The sequence below is a fragment of the Anabrus simplex genome, chromosome 5 (genome assembly GCF_040414725.1).
Source record: "Anabrus simplex isolate iqAnaSimp1 chromosome 5, ASM4041472v1, whole genome shotgun sequence".
Taxonomy (NCBI): domain Eukaryota; kingdom Metazoa; phylum Arthropoda; class Insecta; order Orthoptera; family Tettigoniidae; genus Anabrus; species Anabrus simplex.
Genome location: NC_090269.1, coordinates 359,342,250 through 359,363,996, shown reverse-complemented (window position 1 = coordinate 359,363,996; position 21,747 = coordinate 359,342,250). Strand labels below are relative to the sequence as shown.

At 40.8% G+C, this 21,747-nt stretch overlaps 1 protein-coding gene across 1 annotated transcript; it reads right to left on the bottom strand.

The window, feature by feature from the left end:
- Positions 1 to 384: 384 nt before the first annotated feature.
- Positions 385 to 5,756, bottom strand: LOC136874911 (uncharacterized). Its single transcript, XM_067148618.2, has 2 exons — positions 4,881 to 5,756; positions 385 to 602 (listed from the first exon to the last, which is right to left on the bottom strand). Exon 1 carries the CDS (start codon positions 5,712 to 5,714, stop codon positions 4,938 to 4,940), a length of 777 nt encoding a protein of 258 aa, XP_067004719.2. The 5' UTR covers positions 5,715 to 5,756; the 3' UTR covers positions 385 to 602; positions 4,881 to 4,937.
- Between the last annotated feature and the right edge of the window lie 15,991 nt (positions 5,757 to 21,747).

The window sequence follows — 21,747 nt, the reverse complement described above, 5'->3', positions numbered from 1 at the left end:
TGCTTCAACTAATCCACATTACGATCGATCAGTTATTTATAAATATAAGAAAAACTTCTTTCATTACTCGATATTAATTTTCATTGCATACAAGTCCATTGGGATGTTTACAATAATAAAACGGTTAATGCCTGTGAAAAAAAAATGTAAAATAAGTAAAGTTGCTTTTTACGGCATCATAAGTAACATAAAGTTTCGCTGTAACACTATAAACCTTGAGTCATTTTTACAAAATACACCTAATAACGTGCTTGCGCTCGACCTGTTTACCTAAGAAGCGCGGTTTAACCAATAGAGCACCAATAGATCTTACTTCAGACAATTAAAGAGCATTTTTGGCGTTAGCGTAACAAGAGCAGTAGAGGGAACTGTTCCCTCCTCACTAGGCTACTTTGAAAACCTCACGTGTATGTCAGTCAAACTTTAAAATGGACTTAGGGTGACAAGATCTTTTGCGTGACCTTGGTATTCGCAGAGACAACGTAACCAATATGTATGGAAGGGGTAAACAGAGCTTTTTGTGTTATTTTAAACTACCATTCCATGTAGACTTCTTCAGTACTTGGTCTTGCGATACACAACCGTTAGCTGGATATCTTGAGCTGGAAATAAAACACAAATGTCCATTAGTCTCTCAAGTATCACGATGATTTGCCTGAAAAGTAGAGTTTCAGAGGGTTCGAAACCAAATTATAGTAAATTTAGGCAGTAGTTGTGAGCCTCGTTTCTCACCAAATCCTTTTATATTCGATCCAGAAACATGCTAGGACATTAACTAGGGCAAAAGTCCACTTCTACACCCAGACAATAGTTTGTACGGGTACAACAACAGCATATGCTAACTTAAAAGACGCAGATTTTTAGTTCATTAAACAACTTCACTACATTTTTTCATAAGGAAACAAATGACCCCTTTGCAGAGCTCATTTCTAAAACTACAGGAGGTATAATAACTGAGAGAGAGGAGGGAAGGAGAGAGGGATATTTATAGGAGGAAAGTAATTTAACATATAAAAGCAGTGCAACGATGGGTCAGTTATTTATAAATATAAGAAAAACTTATGTCATTACTCGATATTCATTTTCATACATGCAAGTTTATTAGGATATTTTAAAAAATAAAACTCTTAATGCCTTTAATAAATTTAACATACAGTGGGTCACAATGAAACTCATACAATATCGTAATTTATTTTGTTTCGTTATGAACAGAAAGTTGGCGACTTTGTTTGTCATATTTTTATGTGTAATGTAACGTGCATATATTGAATTATTATGCCACTACTTGTTAGTTATCTTGCCCAGGCCATGAATTAGCACAAAGTATCTCTGATTCTTTGGTATTATGCTGTCGCTCGGGGTCACAAGGAAACTCATACAGACCTCGATAGACAGGTATAAACACCGTACTTTTGACTGTCAAGTGCAATACGGAACGCAGGAGATAAGTTCAGTCTATCGTCAAGCGTTGCGAAGTACTTGCTATTGGCTTTACGTCGCACCGACACAGGTAGGTATTGTGGTGACGATGGGACAGGAAAGGGCTAGGACTGGGAAGAAAGCGGCCGTGGCCTTAATTAAGGTACAGCCCCAGCATTTGCCTGGTGTGAAAATGGGAAACTACGGAAAACCATCTTCAGGGCTGCCGGCAGTGGGGTTCGAACCCACTATCTCCCGAATACTGGATACTGGCCGCACTTAAGCGACTGCAGTTATCGAACTCGGTCGTTGCGAAGTAAAGACACGTTGTAGTGTAATAATGAGCCCCTGAGATTCTTGAAGATTTTTCATTATAAAACAAGAAAATCATTAAGAGAAATTGTCAAAATTGTAAATAGGAGCCATGCAACTGTGCAATGTATTATAGGCAGGTGTAAACGTATCCACTGGATTGGAAATATGGACAAAGTAAGTCAGGAAAGAATCTTTAATTCCACAGATGAACGTTGGATACTGCGAGAGGTTAAGAAGAATCCAGTGATTAGTGCTCCAAAACTTGCTGTGATGGTTGAGGAACATAAGGGAAGAAAGCCGATCCAGAAACAATTAGGCGCATTATCAGGTAAAGTAATAGGCATGCAAGAGTAAGTAGGAAAATACCATTGGTCAAAAAACTGAAGAGGAAGAAGAGGCTACAGTTTGTTAGAGAGCACATGGGAAAATATTTTGACTTCTGGAAACCGGTAACATTTATAGATTAAAGCAAATTCAATCTCTATGGGTCAGAATGAGGAAAGCTACTGTCTGGAGAAAACCGAATGAAGAGCTAAAATCTACCATTATGCGTCCAAGTGTTAAAAACGGTGGAGGAGGTGTTAATGTCTGGGGATGTATGGCAAGTAGTGGGGTAGGAAAGTTGAATTTCATTGACGGGATAATGGATAAAAATATATATTTAAACATACTGAAGAACAATTTGCCTGATAGTGCTCAAAATCTTGGAATACATGACCAATACAAATATTATCCGAATAATGACCCCAAGCAAAAAGCTCACATAGTGAGAATGTGGCTCCTGTATAACTGTCCAAAGGTGCTGGAAATACCTCCTCAGGCACCAGATTCAAATGTTAAAGAGAACTTGTGGCATCACTTACAAGTGGCAATAAGGAAACATAAGATTTCCAACAAAGATTACCTGGAACCTGCTTTAAGCGAAGAATGAGAGAAAATAAGTCCATTATCCTGCGAAAAATTGGTACGATCCATGCCTGCCCGTTTGAGATATGTTAGACAAGCCAATAGATATCCAACAAAATAATTAGTTTGAAGGTGATTGTGTCTTATTCCGAACTTCAAGGACCTACCACAGGGTGTATGAGTTTCACTGTGATCTCTTTTTGTGTATGCTTGAGAAAATCTTTTTAATTTCCTTTGAAGATGAAATATATTTACGTTAATTTTGAATACTCTAGTAGAAAATTATGTATTGGTTAGAATAGAGTTGAAATCAGCTTGAAATAAAAAGTATATATTTGTTGGTAAATGCTCAAAGAAATATTTTGCTGATGCAAGAGTTTCGTGGTGACTCACTGTAAGTAAAATGTGCTTTGTACGGCATCAGAAGCAACATAAAGTTTCGCTGTAACACTATGAAACCTTGAGTAATGTTTACAAAATACACCTATCCAAATGTAGGCTACTTTAATACAGTGATGGACGTGGAAATAGCTATATCTATAAGAAATAATCCATTTCTAATAAAACAAACCCACATAGAGTACTGACAAAATGACACTGCAACACATGATACTAGTTTAAATACCCAGTATTAGTAAAGGCTGGAAAGTCAAAACTGTGAGATAAATATTATCTGGCACTTTTTAGCGATAGATTTACACCCTAGTGCTGAATCGGTCGACCTCGGCAATCTTCGAGATTCGTATTGGCAACCTTTGAAACACAAACTATGAATCGCTTATGCATCGCTGTGCGACATCTGGCGTACACTTTACGTACTAGTACTGTTGCTATTTACACAGCAAAGCCAAACTATAGAATCCACTCTAGGAATAAGATTCACATCGAGAAATGTTATATAATGTGTGTGTGACACAGTTGTTGGCTTAAGATAAGATTCAATTCAGATTTCATTTCTAGTTGGCAGTACTACCGGAACCGGGAGAGCTCCCTCCTTACTCCTCAAACCCGTACACAAATCTATCGCTAAAAAGTGCGCAGATAATAGGTGTGCCATGGCATCGTACTCGAGTCGAATATCTTTACTGTGATCCGTTTGAACGGGGTCACATTGTCGGAATGAACGTAGCCAAATCGACGATTCATCCTATAGCCAGTCATGCTGGTCATGCCTCTTCGGAGGCCACACGCACAAAAGAAAATTACAGCCCTTGTATAACTGTATAACTGAGTTCTATGCCCGCTGACGATGGCCAACTTATCGCGGAGGTGAACGAGAGTATTAATGCAGCCTGGATAAAGATACGAAAGACAAGAGGCATCACTTGTAATCATTGCGAGAAAGAACATCTAAAAATAGAATATTCATCGCACCATCTTCCGTCCTTTTGCAATCTGTGGTACGGAACGTTGAAGAAATACGAAGGAGGCAGAACCTCGGCAAAGCGCCAAATGAAATGAAATGAAATGACGTATGGCTTTTAGTGTCGGGATGTGTCCGAGGACACATTGAGGATGAAGACAACACATACATCCAGTCCCCGTGCCAGGGGAATTAACCACTTATGGTTAAAATTCCCGACCCTGCCGGGAATCGAACCCGGGACTCCTGTGACCAAATGCCAGCACGCTAACCATTTAGCCATGCAGCCGGACAAAGCGCCAAAGAAATAAAGATACTGAGTGTGTCAACCGGCATCATTTTTCATGGTAGACATAGGGAAGTAATTACGCGAAAGTCGTCTGCGATGATTTAAACATGTGCAGCGAGCAGAATCGGATTCAACTGTGAATATGGGCTACAAGCTGGAAGCCGTCGAAAGAAGACCCGAAAGGGATGACCTGGGCTAATACACCAACGTCACGAAGAGAGTAGGTACATTTTAAAATCTACACCTGACGAGGCCCCTGACGGTATGAGTTGGAGATAATGCAACCACTTAGCTGACCCTGTCACCAGGCAGAACAAACGTTGTTGAACATTACTACTACTACTATTACTACTACTACTACTACTACTACTACTAATAATAATAATAATAATAATAACAATAATAATACAACTTAAGCACAGAGGTGAAATTCAAATGCAACAGGTCTATGAAAAATGTGGATTACATAGGGAAATAAGTTAGAGATCATCTCCATTTCAATAATTGCCAATAATAATATTAAAGAGAATCAAGTCCTACTTTAGAACAACGTTTAACTACAAATTTCTACCATGTATCATTACTCACCTTTATGTCTTCGATTATTATTAATCACTCATCCAGTCTTCATTTCCTTTACTCGTCTCATTCATCTTCATCTCCATCCCCCTGTTCGTCCTCTCCCCCACTGTCTTCTTCTTCTTCTACATCATCGTACTCTTCATCACAGGAACTGGCACTGGCTTTGGATTCCCTGACAGTCATAACTAGTTTCTCTACACTCTCTTCTAGGATTTTTTCCTTTCCCCACGCCTCCTCGGCAGTTTTCCTCGTTTGGCACACGGCAACGTTCCAGTCCGAAGGAGTGATAGTCTGGACAGCTTCTCTCACCAGTAACTCAATATCGGGCGCATTCAAATCCTTGCTGTTGCGACCTACGCAGTCTTTCAGCTGTACCCAGATATGCTCTATGGCATTAAAATGACCATGATAAGGAGGCAACCTGATTACTTTGTGCCCCTCAGCTTCAGCTTTCTTATCCACAGCATAGACGGTAGTCTTAGGTTTATTCGCATCTACCAGTTCCAAGAGTTCCGCTTTCTGAATCCCAGGCCTGATTAAGACATCCGGACATTTGCTCTTGAACCATTCCAGTATGGCTTCCCTCTTCCAAGTAACAGTTGGTGTGTCATTCGAAGGAGCACAATGAGGACGGGAACTGTCCATCACAATGACGGACGGTTTCTTTAGGTTCTTCAGAAGGCACTCAAACCACTTCGAGAATGTGAGAGGGCTAATCTCCACACGAGAGGTAGAAGTCTTGAAGGATGTTTTAACAATCCCCAGGCAGTTCGGGATGAAACCATCCGATGAGCCAGCCAACAGCACAATAATTCTGCCACTTTTCTTACGTGACGTCATTACCGCCTTTTTGCATTTCTGACCGACAGTAATAATGGTATCTCCGACCCATACGATATGCTCCCAGTTCTCTTTCAGAATATTCCTAAGAAAACTACAGCGCGATGCGACAACTTCAGAGCGTTCCATTAAAATAGTTCGGTTTGAAATCTTCTCGTAATGGAAACCCATAGATTTTAGCACTAACAACAAAGACGGATTGCTGCCTCGAAATAAATCAGAGCTTCTCATCGTAGTAGCAAGTTTCATCACCGTGGGATTTTCGTTGCGACAGATATAGTCGTAAATATGACGGCGAATGGCATCTTGCTGGAAGCAATCCAAGTTTGTCACACGTTTATCATAACATCGCTTCTTTCCTGGTGTTTGCAGTTTTGAAGGCCCCGCCCCATTCTCCTCCTTGTTATATTTCTCCTTACAGATGCTGATGATTGTATTCTTGTGGATACGCAATGCCTCAGAAGTGCGGTCTAGCACTTTGACCACCGGAATAAGCGGACCTCCGAATTCCTTTTCTCTTTCGAAGTATTCTCGCACAGCACACACCGTTTCCCTCGTCTGGCCTACTAATGGTATACCTTGACCTACAGTTTTCTTGCGTTTCCTTGGGAAATCTTCGCAATCCCTTTCCCGCTTCTCTCCACTCAGAGAAGACATTTTCATTTAAAAGATACTGTTGAGAAACAATGATTTATGCATGTCAATATATAGGCCTATGTGTTGCAAACAGATATTCATACTCGTAGGATAAGTAGACCTACTAGAGATGTCTGTACAAGTTATACCACAACATCTTGTCGGCGTGTATAAAGTAGGAATAACAGTAACTTCAGTTTGGTAAAATGAAGTGTGTGCCGCTACGTAAACACCAGACACACGCCTTTCTTAAGCTGCTATATTACACATACTTAACACTCTCTGCAGGACGCTAACATGGCTGTTCACTCACTGAATAACGGCTACAGTAAACTCGATTCTGTAACATGCGGTTAGACCGGTCGATATACAGCGCGACTCTCGATAGCTGTCATGGAGGCGTGGCGTGAATGGCTGAGTGAGCAGACGCCGATAGCTTGGCTCACCAGCGCGCACTGCACCAATCCGCAAGTAATTCTAATCGGAGAGCCGTGTTGCCTTACAGCTTGTGCTCGAGGCTGCAGTCGACAAGTTACCTTGATAACTAGGCCTAAATAATTCTTGCTCTCACTCCCAACTTCAAATCACAATTCGTTAATTTACAAAAATCTGGAGTCCCGAGGTTCGAATATCGCCACCGACAACGGATATCCTGAATCTAGTTCACCCCGCACTCAGAGCAGACAACAATTAGAGCTTAAGGTTTTTAATACACGCAGGGTAAACGTTGTTTTGTCTGACTACTTGGCTGAATGGTTAGCGTTGAGACCTTCGGTTTCAGAGGGTCCCGGGTTCGATTCCCGGCCGAGTCAGGGATTTTAATCTCGTGTGATTAATTCTTCTGGCTTGGCTTGGGGACTGATTGTTTGTGTTTGTCCCAACACATATTCAGACAACACACCACACTACCAAATAACCACCAAAGAAACACGCACAAAGGGTTGGCGTCAGGAATGGCATCCGTTCGTAACACAGGGTCAAATCCATATGTGCGACATAATTCGCACCCGCGACCCCACAAAGTGTGGAAAACGCGATAACAAAGAAGAAGAAGAAGAAGAAGAAAAAGAAAATTAACCGTTGCTTTATAACGTGTGCATGGATGGACACGGACTTTCATTGTACACGTAAATGAAAACGCCAGCTTAACAAAATAAATAAATAAATAAATAAATAAATAAATAAATAAATAAATAAATAAATAAATAAATAAATAAATGAAAAATGAAAATCCACAGCCTGTTTCCAGTCATTTGACCGGGTCAGGCTTAATTAATGCCACGGACGTTACCTTCCTATCCCTCCATCGCCGAAAACCTTCGAAGTGTTAGTGCGAAGTTAAACAAGAATAAATAAATAAATAAATAAATAAATAAATAAATAAATAAATAAATAAATAAATAAATAAATAAACGACCGCCTCTGTGGTGTAGTGGTTAGCTGTCACGCCCGAAGACCCGGGTTCGATTCGCAGCTTTGCCACGAAATTTGAAAAGTGATATGAGAGGCCGGAAAGGGTTCAATTCAGCGTCGGGAGTTCAACTGAGTAGAGGTAGGTTCGATCCCCACCACAAGCATCCTAGAAGTGGTTTTGCATGGTTTCCCACTTCTCCTCCAAGCAAATGCCGGGATGGTACCTAACTTAAGGCCAAGGCCACTTCCTCGACTATCCATTCCAATCTTCTCATCCCCCTACAAGGCCCCTGTTCAGCTTAGCAAGTGAGGCCGCCTGGGCGAGGTACTGGTCTTCCTCCCCAGTTTCATACCCCGACCCAAAGTCCTACGCTCCAGGACACTGCCCTTGAGGCGGTAGAGGTGGGATCGGAAAAGCCAACCCTTTAGGGTAAACGGATAAATAAATAAATAAATAAATAAATAAATAAATAAATAAATAAATAAATAAATAAAATACACATTCACTCAGTCATTCCATTATCCCTGCACCTACTCATCCAGGTACATAACATCACATCCATTCATCTACTAATAATCCTTTATCAACTTTTCACTACACCTGCACACTCAATTACAATCATCCACACTCCATCTCATGCCAAATAACTAAGAATCACCATCAACCAGCAATAAAACCTCACTTAACACACGTTCCTCATTTAGACAAGAGACCCAACATTCACTCCTCTAAATTAACACCTCTTTTCACCCATCTCATGTTTATTTCACTCCCCTCTCCAGCACGTCCAAATCTCCTGGCCAGGGAGAGGGCATTTAGGTAAGTACATGGAGCTTCTCGAGATGTCGCTCTATTCACATGCGCATGCACGCAGTGTTTCCAGACGTTGCCATTACGATATTTGTCCACTCACTATACTTTTTAGACACACTTGTATTTATATTCCATGCGTTTTTACCGCACGATAAATATATATTTTTTTCTTCTTTTTTTTTTTTTTTTTTTTTTTACGAAATTTGAAATATATTTGGGAATATTAGGTAGTTAGATCTAAAAAGGGTGTATGGCAATAACTAAAGAAAATTTAATTTCCAATCATTTATATCTGATATATTTTCATCGTACAAGCTTCTGTACAATAATGGAGATAGGCCTAACCATGATATTAGAGTTTTATTATGAAGGCTATAACGGCATTCGTGGCTGACGTGGAACTCCTGTTCAGTTGTCATAGTAATAGACCGTGGCGTGCACTGGCACGAAGTAAATGAAGCACTGAATTACTACAAACATATTACCATACATACATACATACATACATACATACATACATACATACATACATACATACATACATACATACATACATACATACATACATACATAGGCTACATACATGGAAAGTGTATCGGTGTCTGCTCCGATGGTGCACGTGCGATGACGGGACAGACGTGGTGGAGTCTTTGCAAAAACTAAAGAAGTTGCACCTGAAGCGACAGTTGTTCACTGTGTCACTAGTAAACTAAATAATCTTAATAAAATCGAGAGCAACTAATTCCAGACTGTTTTCTCATTTATGCAAGGAGATGTTCGCCTCTATGGTGTAGTGGTTAGTGTGAATAGCTGCCATGAAATTTGAAAAGTGGTACGGGGTCCACTCAGCTTTGGTAGGTCAACTGAGTAGAGGGGGTTCGCTTCCTACCTGAGCCATCCTTGAAATCGTTTTCCGTGGTTTCCCATGTCTTCTCCAGGCAAATGATGGGATGGTTTCTAAAGGCATTTGAGTAAACTCGTGTCCCCGTCTCGAGGTTGTGCAGCTATTTTCAGGTACACCCGCAATGGAATTAAACTCCATGTACCATTTTAGTAACATACCAGCACTCCTACCATTCTTGTATCTCTGACTGTACCGTGAATCAAACCCGGGCCATCGAGAACGGCGGCTAATAATGCTAACCGTTATGTCACGGAGGCAAACACCCCTCAGACCAACAAGTGAAACTGGTGTGTGTGACTTTAATGAACTCTTGCAATAAGAACCATTACCATAATATGTCTGCACTAGTTTATTTAGGAATTAGTCACACCAATTTGTAGTTTTTCCCCAAATAATTGTATAACGCACACATTATTAATACATAATTAATAGTAATGTTATTGGCTTTACGTCCCACTAACTAATTTTTCGGCTTTCGGGGTCGCCGAAATGCCGGAATTTTGTTCCGCAGGTGTTCTTTTACGTGCCAGTAAACCTATCGACACGAGGCTGATGTATTTGAGCAATTTCAAATACCACCTGACTGAGCCAAGATCGAACCTGCCAAGTTGGGGTCAGAAGGTCAGCGCCTCTACCGTCTGAGCCACTCAGCCCGGCCAAAATACGGTACATAATTAGAATGTTATTTATTATTCAGTGTCCGACTCATTGGCTGAATGGTCAGCATACTGGCCTTCGGTTCAGAGGGTCCCGGGTTCGATTCCCGGCCGGGTCAGGGATTTTAACCTTCATTGGTTAATTCCAATGGCTCGGGGGCTGGGTATTTGTGCTGTTCCCAACATCCCTGCAACTCACACACCACACATAACACTATCCTCCACCACAATAACACGCAGTTACCTACACATGGCAGATGCCGCCCACCCTCATCGGAGGGTCTGCCGTACAAGGTCTGCACCTAGCTAGAAATAGCCACACGAAATTATATTTATTATTTAATGTCCTCCTCTGTTTTGTAGTGGTTAGTGTGATTAGTTGCCACCCCCGGAGGCCGGGGTTCGATTCCCGCCTCTACAATGCAATTTGAGAAGAGGTGCGAGGGCTAGAACTCATCCTTCCTCGAAATCTGCGCTTTCCCACTTCTTCTCCAGACAAATGCCGGGAAGGTACCACGGCCGCTTCTTTGTCTATGCCTTCCACTCGTCCCATCCCCCACAAGACCCCTGTTCAGCATAGCAGGTGAGGCCACCTGGGCGAGGTAGTTGTCTTCTTTCCCAGTTGTTTCCCCGACCACGGTCCAGGACACTGTCCTTGAGACGGTGAAGGTGGGATCCCTCGCCCAGTCCGAGGAGAAAACCAACCATGGACGTTAGACAGATAATGAAATGAAAATGAAATTAAGTTTATTATTTAATGCAAATAAGAGAAGATTCATTCTGCCTCTGTGGTGTAGTGGTTAGTGTGATTAGCTGCCACCCTCGGAGGTCCTGGTTCGATTCCCGAATCTGCCGTGAAATTTGAAAAGTTGAACGAGGACTGGAACGGGGTCCACTCAGCCTCGGGAGGTTAACTGAGTAGAGGGGGTTCGTTTCGCTCCTCAGCCATCCTCAAAGTGGTTTTCCGTGGTTTCCCACTTCTCCTCCAGGCAAATGCCGGGATGGTACCTAACTTACGGCCACGACCGCCTTCTTCCCTCCTCCTTGCCTATCCCTTCCAATCTTCCCATCCCTTCACAAGGCCCTTGTTCAGCATAGAAGGTGAGGCCACCTGGGCGAGGTAGTGGGCCTTCTTCCCAGTTGTATCCTCCAACCCAAAGTCTCGCTCTCCAGGACACTGCCCTTGATGCGGTAAAGGTGGGATCCCTCGCTGAGTTTGAGGGAAAAGCCAAGCCTGGAGGGTAAACAGATAAGGAAAGAAAGAAAGAAAGAAAGAAAGAAAGAAAGAAAGAAAATTGTATAATCAGTAGTTACTAATATTAGGTGATAAAATAATGTGAATTTACATTTTAGCGAGTGGCGGTGGTGGTACAACTGAACAACAATCCTCTATTAACACTAATCGGGCGGGGGGGGGGGGGGGGAGAGAATGGAAGAAGTCTGGCACTTCGAAAAATAAAGCTATCGGCCGAAGAAAAGGAGAACCACAAATGGTGTGAAAAAGAGAGACTACGTACACCTAGAAGACCTAATAGGCCCACCGTCGCGGCCGAAAAAGAACAAGAGTTGACCAAGCGAGGTCGGATAGGAAAGATGAACGCCAGGAGCCTGACAAGTAAGTGGAAGCATTGCCAGACTCGGTTAAGGAAACCGTGGTCACCAACCCAAGCTTCCAAGTTGAAAGTCTCTGGTCGCCTTTTAGTCACCTCTTGGTGGTACGGCAAAAAGTGGTACGCCAGTCTAAAAGTTTGTGAACCCCTGCTCTATGGCATTAAACTGGCCGTGGCAAAGGGGCAACCGAATTGGATTATTTTGTGCCCCTCGGCATTAGCTCTCTCACCCATATCATTCCTTCTTCCACGTAATGGTTGGTGTATCTTTAGAGAAGTAGGCCTAGACTGAGGATGGGAACTGTCCATTACGAATGACTGACGTCTCTTCGTTTTTTCTTTTCTTTTTTTTTTTTTTTCTTTTTCAACAGGCTCTCAAATCAGGTCGAGACAGAGACAATTCCTAGACAGTTTGGGACGAAATCATCAAATGAGCCAGCCAACAGCTTAATAATCTTTGCTACGAGACGTCACTACGCTCCTTGCATACCTAACCAATTATTGTAGCCATGGTATCTCCGATCCACACAAGCTAAATAAATAAAAAACATAAACAAAATTTAAAAAACGCTTGAAAACTACTGCGCCGGGCTGAGTGGCTCAGACGGTTGAGGCGCTAGCCTTCTGCCCTCCTCCTGGCTCAGTCCAGTGGTATTTCAAGGTGCTCAGTCTCATGTCGGTAGATTTACTGGAACGCAAAAGAACTAAATTCCGGCACCTCGGCGTCTCCGAAAACATTAAAAGTAGTTAGAGGGACGTAAAGTAAATAACATTAAGAAAACATTAACATTGACAACTACAACGCCGGGCGACTACCATAGCCTGCCCTTTAGAGTGTTCCGTTAAAGTGGGTAATGACAACCCACACCTTTTAGAGTTTCAACAAAGACGAATTATTGTCTTGAGATGATGATGGCGAGAAGTTCCTTCACTCTATAATGTTTGTTGCGGCAGTAGTAATCGTAAATGTGATGGCGAATAGCAACTTGTTTAAAGTAATGCAGGTGTGTCACATATGCTTCATGAGGTCGCTTCATTCCAGGTGTTCTCAGTCGGAATGCGAGGTCACAGCTACACGAATCGAACCACGCAGCCAATTCGCTCGGTTAATTAACGCATTTATGGTTGGTGATGCACAGTGATGAGAGAAGTACCTGAACTGAATTACCATTACCTGAGGAATATTTTGCTCAATTACAATTACAAATTACTTTTACAAGTTATCAGTAAATTTACAAGAGCCTCCGTGGCTCTCACCGCTGGGTTCCGTGCTTCAAATCTGTCACTCCATGTGAGATTTGTGCTGGACAAAGCGGAGGCGGGACAGGTTTTTCTTCGGGTACTCCGGTTTTTCCTGTCATAATTCATTCCAGCAACACTCACTAAAATCATTACATTTCATCTGTCATTCATTAATCATTGCCCCAGAGGAGTGCGACAGGCTTTGGCAGCCGGCACAATTCCTATCCTCACCGCTAGATGGGGTCTTCATTCATTCCATTCCTGACCCGGTCGAATGGCTGGAAACAGGCTGTGGATTTTATCAGTAAAATTGCAATTACTTCGCAGAATGCCAGTCTTAAGGAAATCTCTGAATATTTTTTTCATAGGCAGGATAATAATAATAATAATATTATTGATATTACGTCCCATTAACTGCTTGTACAGTTTTCTGAGTCGCCGAGGTGCCAGAATTTTGTCCTGCAGGTGTTCTTTTACCTGCCAGTAAATTTATCATCATCAGACTGGCATATTCGAATACCTTGAAATACCTGCAGACTGACCCAGGACCGAGCCTGCCAAGATGGGCTCAGATAGCCAACGCTCTTCCATCTGAGCTACTCAACCTGGTATCATGGGGCAGGAATGATATGAAATTTTGCCAAGAAAAATATATTTAATTTTTTCATATGGAGACATTAAGTGACTATCATTACTCTTCTTCTTCCTAAAATGTTGGGGTAGTCACTTGTTGCAGTGTTGGCACAGTTATATGGCCAGATGCCTTTCCTAAAGTCAACCGTATGTGGAGGAATGTATACATAATTGCATGTTTCTGTGGTGGTTAGTAGTGTGGCATGTTGTGATGTGTGTAGATGAAAAGAAGTGTATTAAGATGAACACAAATACCCGGTCCCTGAGTCAGAAGAATTAACCATATGAAGTTAAAATCCTCAACCCAGCCAGGAATCAAAATCAGGGCCCTCTGAATCGAAGGCCAGTATACTAACGATTCAAGTGGTTATCATCACTAAGTGAGACTAAACATTATACCTTGGTATCTTTAAAATTATCTGCCATTTATTTGAAAAAAATAATTGGTTCTTAAAATTGTCATCGCTAAGTCTCGATCTCTTGGAGGAAAGGACATGTGTGCATTTGCTGAATAGATCTACAGGAGCACTTGAAAGACCACCATTTTTCATGTAAAGAACATCCCCAGCAATGACAGATACTGTAGGGTAAGTTGGATGTCTTTGGAAGTACTAGAGAGATAAGAAAGTACCTCATCCAGAACTGGTGAAGTTACTGGCTCTGTAGCAGTAGAACTGAAAAGTTTATCATCACATAATTTTTATGCTTCTGCTTCCATTCAGTTCTTCGTAGATTTTCAAGGACATCGTAGTCAGTGGAGAAAAAAGAATGGATTGCCCCAGGGAAGTTTCTTGTCTCCTGTTTTATTTAAGGTGTACACCAATGATCAACCACAGCCTCAAGGGCTCAAAAGCTTCATTTACACTAACGACCTTGCTCCTGTTACTCAATCAGAACAGTTTGAGGTCGTAGAACATACACTCAGAAGTGCTCTAGAACAGCTTGGACCGGGTGAGTTGGCCATGCGGTTAGTGCGGCACAGCTGTGAGCTTGCATCCAGGAGATAGTGGGTTCGAACCCCACTGTCGGCAGCCCTGAAGATGGTTTTCTGCGGTTTCTCATTTTCACACCAGTCAAATGCTGTTGACACGATTGTGTTAGCCAGCAACCCTATTCAAATCATTATAAACAACATCATGAGGACCAGTGAAACCTATGGTTTATCCTTGAATATTAACAAGACCAAGCTGATTGTATTCTTGAAAACACCAAAACAGGCCTCCCTTTACGTAAACAACAACATCGTCCAACAAGTATCTTCTATCAAATATCTTGGAACTCTAGTGAACCAGCATTGTGATTTAAAATGTGAAATGTCATCCAGGATTGGACAAGCAAAAAATATGTTCAATACCATGAGGACCTTATTCACCAGCCAAGAACTCAACCTCCAGCTCAGAGTTCTAATGCTATGTTGTTATGTATTTCCTGTCCTTCTATATGGTTTTGAAGGGTGGATGCTCAGCCCTTTAATGGAGAAGCGGATTGAATCTTTTGAAACGTACTTATACAGAAGAATACTCCGAATATATCTTGGGTAGAAAAGAAGACAACATCTTGAACAAGAAGAGCTTCTCATAACCATCAAGGAGTGAAGCTCAGCTACCTCGGGCACATCATGAGAGGTGAATGATATGAACTTCTCCGATTGATCATTCAAGGGAAGATTGATGGGAAAAGATCTGAGGGAAGACGAAGAAATTCCTGGCTGAAAGACTTGCAGCGGTGGTATGGACATACATCAATAGAAATCTTCTGTGCTGCCGTTTCGCGTGTAATCATATTCAATTGGATCGCCAAACTTTGGAGGGAGGTGGCGTCATAAGGAGAAGAAATGCTGGGGCTGTACCTTAATTAAGTCCACAGCCGCTAGCCGCTTCCTTCCCACTCCTAGGCCTTTCCTACCCTATTATTGCCATAAGACCTATCTGTGTCAGTGCAACATAAAACAAACTGTAAAATAAGAACAGCATGCTACTTACTATGAAAGGAACCAACTCATACCCAACCCTAGTAAGACTCAGGTATGTGCCTTCCACCTGAAACATATGCAAGCTAATTGGAACTATGACAAATATGAGAACAGGTGTGAGGACTCTTCAAGTTCAAGCACATCCCGCCAGGCAGCGCTTGAGTGGGCAAGCTCCAGAGTACCGATCAGCTGGTCTTAGGAATGATGCCAGAGAAAACATATTACTCTGTAACTCATAAGTATATACACTGTCTTTAAAACAAAAGCAATGCGAGATTACAATTAAAATACCATGGCAGGGTACAATGGAAAAATTCATGCATGGAAATAAGAGCGACGGCCTTTATAACATGGTGCAGAACGCACAGGTTACTGGAGTGTACATGTTCAGATAAACAGCACAAAACTCCCAGGATATTAAAACAAACAACCATGAACTATTTAAAGGTAATACTCTCCTTACCAACTGAATTTGTCGGCTTTTGAAAGCTTGCGTGAAGATTTGGTGGCAAATTAGGGAAAATGTGGGGCACTGCTCCTGGATGTATTTTTCATCTCACACGAGAGATATGCATTTATTCACTAAACTATAAAATTATCAGATTTCACTATCAAATCATCAGAGAAATGAACATGACAAATTCTGCTATTACATGTTAACTCAGTATCACTCCATGGAATAGTTCTGGCCCATTTTTCAAATTGATTTCTATCCTTCGGTGGTGAAAAAATTTGCGTATCATCAACTACTCTACCATAACCTGACTTACAGCCAGGCAAGAAACAGTATGGCATCCTGAACTATTAAATTAATCAAGCCACATAAGATACATGCTTGAAGTACACAACACTCAATGATCTGAGTTTAGGAACTGAAAGCAAAGGAAATTCAACTTATTCACTGAAATATCTCACACAGTAACATCTCCCTCACTTTTCTATACCTGTCTTGGCGGAACTACTGGAGCACATCTCCCTCACTTTTCTATACCAGTCTTGGCGGAACTACTGGAGCATGTGTTGGATATAATCGCTTGCAGTGGCGGGACCACAAACTACCATTCTATAATGGCTGAGTCCTCACACACGTTCTTATATTCGTGATGTTGGAACCTTGAAGTATTCTGAAATAGTACGTTATTGGTTCACTGCTTCCGTCCTAGATATCTAGGGGTCACCTTGGACCGTACACTTACATACAAGGAGCAGTCCCTTAAGATGATTTACCTATGACAGCAGTGACATTTACTGTAAGATACAGAAGTTGAAAACTAGAAAAGCAGCTGGAATTGATAAGGTTTCGGGGGATATACTAAAGACAATGGGTTGGGATATAGTACCATATCTGAAGTACTTGTTTGATTATTGTTTGCACGAAGGAACTTTACAAAATTAATGGAGAGTTGCTATAGTAGGCCCTGTATATAAAGGAAAGGGTGATAGACATAAAGCTGAAAATTACAGGCCAGTCAGTTTGACATGCATTGTATGGGAAAGCATTCCTTCTGATTATATAAGACATGTTTGCAAAATTAATAACTGGTTTGATAGAAGGCAGTTTGGGTTTAGGAAAGGTTATTCCACTGAGCCCAACTTGTAGGATTCCAGCAAGATATAGCAGATAATGGGTTGAAGAAAATAATATGAAGATTAATGGAGGCAAATCAACAGTTACAACATTTACAAACAGGAGCTTTAAAACTGAATTTGAATATACTTTGGATGAGGTAGTTATCCCTAAAGATGGCAAGTGCAAATACTTAGGTGTGAGATTTGAAAGTAATTTGCACTGGAAGGGTCATGTTGATGACATTGTTGGGAAAGCATACAGATCGTTACATGTCATAATGAGGCTACTTAAAGGATGCAACAAAGAATTAAAAGAAAAAAGTTACTTAAGTATGGTTCGTCCATTATTGGAATATGCAAACAGTGTTTGGGATCCTCACCAAGAATACCTACTAAAATAACTAGATGGTGTGCAGAGGAAAGCAGCAAGGTTTGTAACAGGGGATTTCAGGAGAAAGAGTAGTGTATCAGAAATGTTAAAGGAACTTGGTTGGGAAACTTTAAGTAAGAGAAGGGAGAAAACTAGACTTATAGGATTATATAGAGCCTATACAGGAGAAGAAGCATGGAGAGATATCCGTGAGAGGCTTCAGTTGGAAAATAATTATATTGGTAGAACTGACCACAAGTACAAAATTAGAAAGAATTTTAGCAGAAGCGATTGGGGTAAATTTTCATTCATTGGGAAGGGCGTGAAGGAGTGGAACAGTTTACCAGGGGTAGTGTTTGATCCTTTTCCAAAATCTGTACAGATATTCAAGAAGAGAATAAACAACAACAGAGAAAATAAATGAAATGTTAGAGGGCATTCGACCAGTGCAGGATATTGTAAATAAAAAATATGTGTGATTAAATTAATTCCATCCCCTTGTCTATGGAGTTTGGACAGCCCAAGTAGGGGACTGCCTGTAGGGGTGAAGTACAGTGGGGACTTCGAGGACCCTGGGACCGCTACGGTAGCTGTGAAGGCCCTTCAGGAACTCTGAAAAGTGGTGGCAAAAGGGGCTCTGGTTAAGACGCAGCAGGTCGTTATGCTACTTAGGTTCCAAAATGGGTAAAATATAAATATGTAAATAAATTCAATGTTAATTTTAATCTTATACCAGTTGTATATTATTATTAGAAGTAATTTCACATACTGTATATGAGTTGTCTATGTTTGTAAGATATTATATAAGTAGAATTTTGTAAACAATATAAATTTATTAAGGATGATTATTAGCGTAAATTGTATAATATTGTATTCTAGGAAAATTTTCTTCGTCTCTTGTTAATTTAAAATTTAGTGCTTGACAATAATGTATTTTAGTGTACCATTTGCCCCCGAGGTAGACACCTCATTTGCAAATAAAGAGATTTTGATTTGATTTGATATCCCAGATTCAGAAGGTCAATTGGACTGTATCGCGATTGACCTGTCTAAGGCATTTGATAGGGTAGATCATGGGAGACTACTGGCAGAAATGAGTGCAATTGGACTTGACAAAAGAGTGACTGAATGGGTGACTCTGTTTCTAGAAAATAGAACTCAGAGAATTAGAGTAGGTGAAGCTTTATCTGTCCCTGTAAAAATTAAGAGAGGAATTCCTCAAGGCAGTATTTTTGGACCTTTATGTTTTCTTACATATATGATATGTGTAAAGAAGTGGAATCAGAGATAAGGCTTTTCGCACATACTGTTATTCTGTACAGAGTAATAAATAAGTTACAAGATTGTGAGCAACTGCAACGTGACCTCGATAATGTTGTGAGATGGACAGTAGGCAATGGTATGATGATAAACGGGGATAAAAGTCAGGTTGTGAGTTTCACAAATAGGAAAAGTCTTCTCAGTTTTAATTACTGCATTGATGGGGTGAAAGTTCCCTTTGGGGATCATTGTAAATACCTAGGTATTAATATAAGGAAAGATCTTCTTTGGGGTAATCACATAAATATGATTGTATATAAAGGGTACAGATCTCTGCACATGGTTATGAGAGTATTTAGGGGTAAAGGAGTAGTAAGGATGTAAAGGAGAGAGCATATTTGTCTCTGGTAGAGTATGGTTCCAGTGTATGGGACCCTTACCAGGATTACTTGATTCAGGAACTGGAAAAAATCCCAAAAAAAAAAAAAAAAAAGCAGCTTGATTTGTTCTGGGTGATTTCTGACAAAAGAGTACCGTTTGGGCTGGGAAGACTTGGGTGAAAGGAGACGAGCTGTTTGACTAAGTGGTATGTTCCAAGCTGTTAGTGGAGAGATGGTGTTGGAGGACATCAGTCGACAAATAAGTTTGGATTGTGTCTTTAAAAGTAGGAAAGATCACAATGTAATGATAAAGTTGGAATTCAAGAGAACAAATTGGGGCAAATATTTGTTTATAGGAAGGGGAGTTAGGGATTGGAATAACTTACCAAGGGAGATGTTCAATAAATTTTCAATTTCTTTGAAATCATTTAAAAAAGGCTGAGAAAACAACAGATAGGGAATCTGCCACCTGGGCAACTGCCCTAAATGCAGATCAGTAGTGATTGATTGATTGATTGATTGATTGATTGATTGATTGATTGATTGATTGATTGATTGATTGATTGATTGATTGATTGATTGATTGATTGATTGATTGATGAAGCAGAAGATCTCTTAAAGGAACTACCTCCTCCATAAACTGGCAGGAACTAACTGAGGCATCCATCCCCGAATGTTAGGAACAACAGTACTGGCCTTATGCTATTCAGCAGGAGAATATGCCTGTTCTGTGTTGTATAAGTCAGCCCATGCAAAACAGGTTGATGTTGCCTTAAACAAGAGTTGCAGGATTATTTCAGGTTGTTTGAGGCCAATTCACATCAATAAAGTGAACTATCTGGCTAGGATTGCTCCATCTGATATTGGAAGAGAAGTGGCTGCCAACAATGAAAGGAGAAAATCATCTACTATGACATCACACCTACTCTGAAGATATCAATCTGCTGAAAGGAGATTAAAATCAAGAAAAAGCTTCCTAACAACTACTCAACCGTTACAGGGAACAGTTGCAAATGCATGAGTTACCATGCGGAAGGCGAGAACTCGTAATTTGTCTGAATGGATGGAACTGAAGGAATCTCTACCTCCTGGCAGACTGCGAGGTGAAGTTGCAAAAAAAAGGGACAACTTATATAAGTGATATTTTTTGGCCAAGACAGTTCTGTGCAATTGTGGTGAATTACATACAACATAACATCTCTCATGTTGTCCGTTGTGCTCATCCAGATGTACAATGAGTGATTTGACTCAACCTAATTCAAGTGCTGTTGAAATGTCTAAGTTTTGGGTGAAAACTGTTTGAAGTCACTTGATGAACACATATTTGTGTACTTGTGTCCATTTAATGCTCCTTTTTTAAATGTTTTCATATTTTGTACTTCTGACAGGAATAATTAAATTTGATGTACACTAGATCAATTACTGGAATATAATGATTAAAATTTAATTTCATAAGACCTATCTGTGTAGGTACAATCTAAAGCAGATCATAAAAAGTAATTTATGTTTTAATTTAACTTCATTACTACATCACTGTAACCTGGTATTGCCACTGGGATATCTCTGAAATGCATTGTTACTACTAATAATAATACTATTGGGGTGAGAAATTTATGGCTAACAGGAAAACTGGATAAGAACCCAACACATTAGCTGAAAAGAACTCCGAACTTACCTCAGACCTTTGAATTACATATAGGCCCATATAGGCACCTTATCAAAAACTGCCATCTTGCTTATGTAGTCATCCCATTTGATGCTCATGATGGATCTAAGTTTCTGCTGATGGAAGTGTTCCAGTTTCTTTATGTCATGATGGTAAAGTGTCCAGGTTTCACCATATAGTAATGTTGTTACGACTACAGCTCGGTACACCATTACTTTGGTAGGTATATATCTTGGGATCCTTATTCAAGAAAACTCGGTGGGAGAGGCAGCCGTAAGCTGCATGGGCAGAGTGTGTTCTATTTTCCACATTCTTTTCTGAGTTATAGCGTGTAGTTATATGCCACACCACAATAACAATAGGTAATTGTCAACCAGCTCAATTTTAGTACCATATACAAACTTTTTACAGGTTATTGAACATAAAATGAATGATATTCATGTTTGAACTTTTAATGTTGTTATTGTATTGTAATTTTTATCCAGTATTTTGTTAGGACATAAACAGTTCCTGGGGGCTATAAAATACTGGGGCACCCCCCTCTCCAGGGATCACAGATATGGAGGGCCCAAGCTCAGAGTGTGGGTGAAGACCCCAATGGTATCAGTGGTGGAGAAGGTGGACTTCGGTACGGATTCGGTGGCGGAAGAGGGAACCTTGTAGCGTCTGTACTCCAGAGGAGCGGCTACAGAAGGTGTTTGTACTCCAGTGGAGCGGGCCAGAATAACACCTGGCAGTAGGTATAAAATGCCTTTGGGAGTGGTGACCCCATCCTAATAATAGCCTATATATTGTAAATCAACCTCAGAAAAGGTTAGGGCGTCCCCTGCTTAAAGCGACATGCAGTTCTCGGGGTACTAGAGGAACTGTGGGAAATGAGCAACCAGTAACCAACATTAAGATAGGAA

Coding starts and splice junctions, on each gene's coding strand:
- LOC136874911 (XM_067148618.2), bottom strand. CDS start 5,714: ATGACGTCACGTAAGAAAAGTGGCAGAATTATTGTGCTGTTGGCTGGC.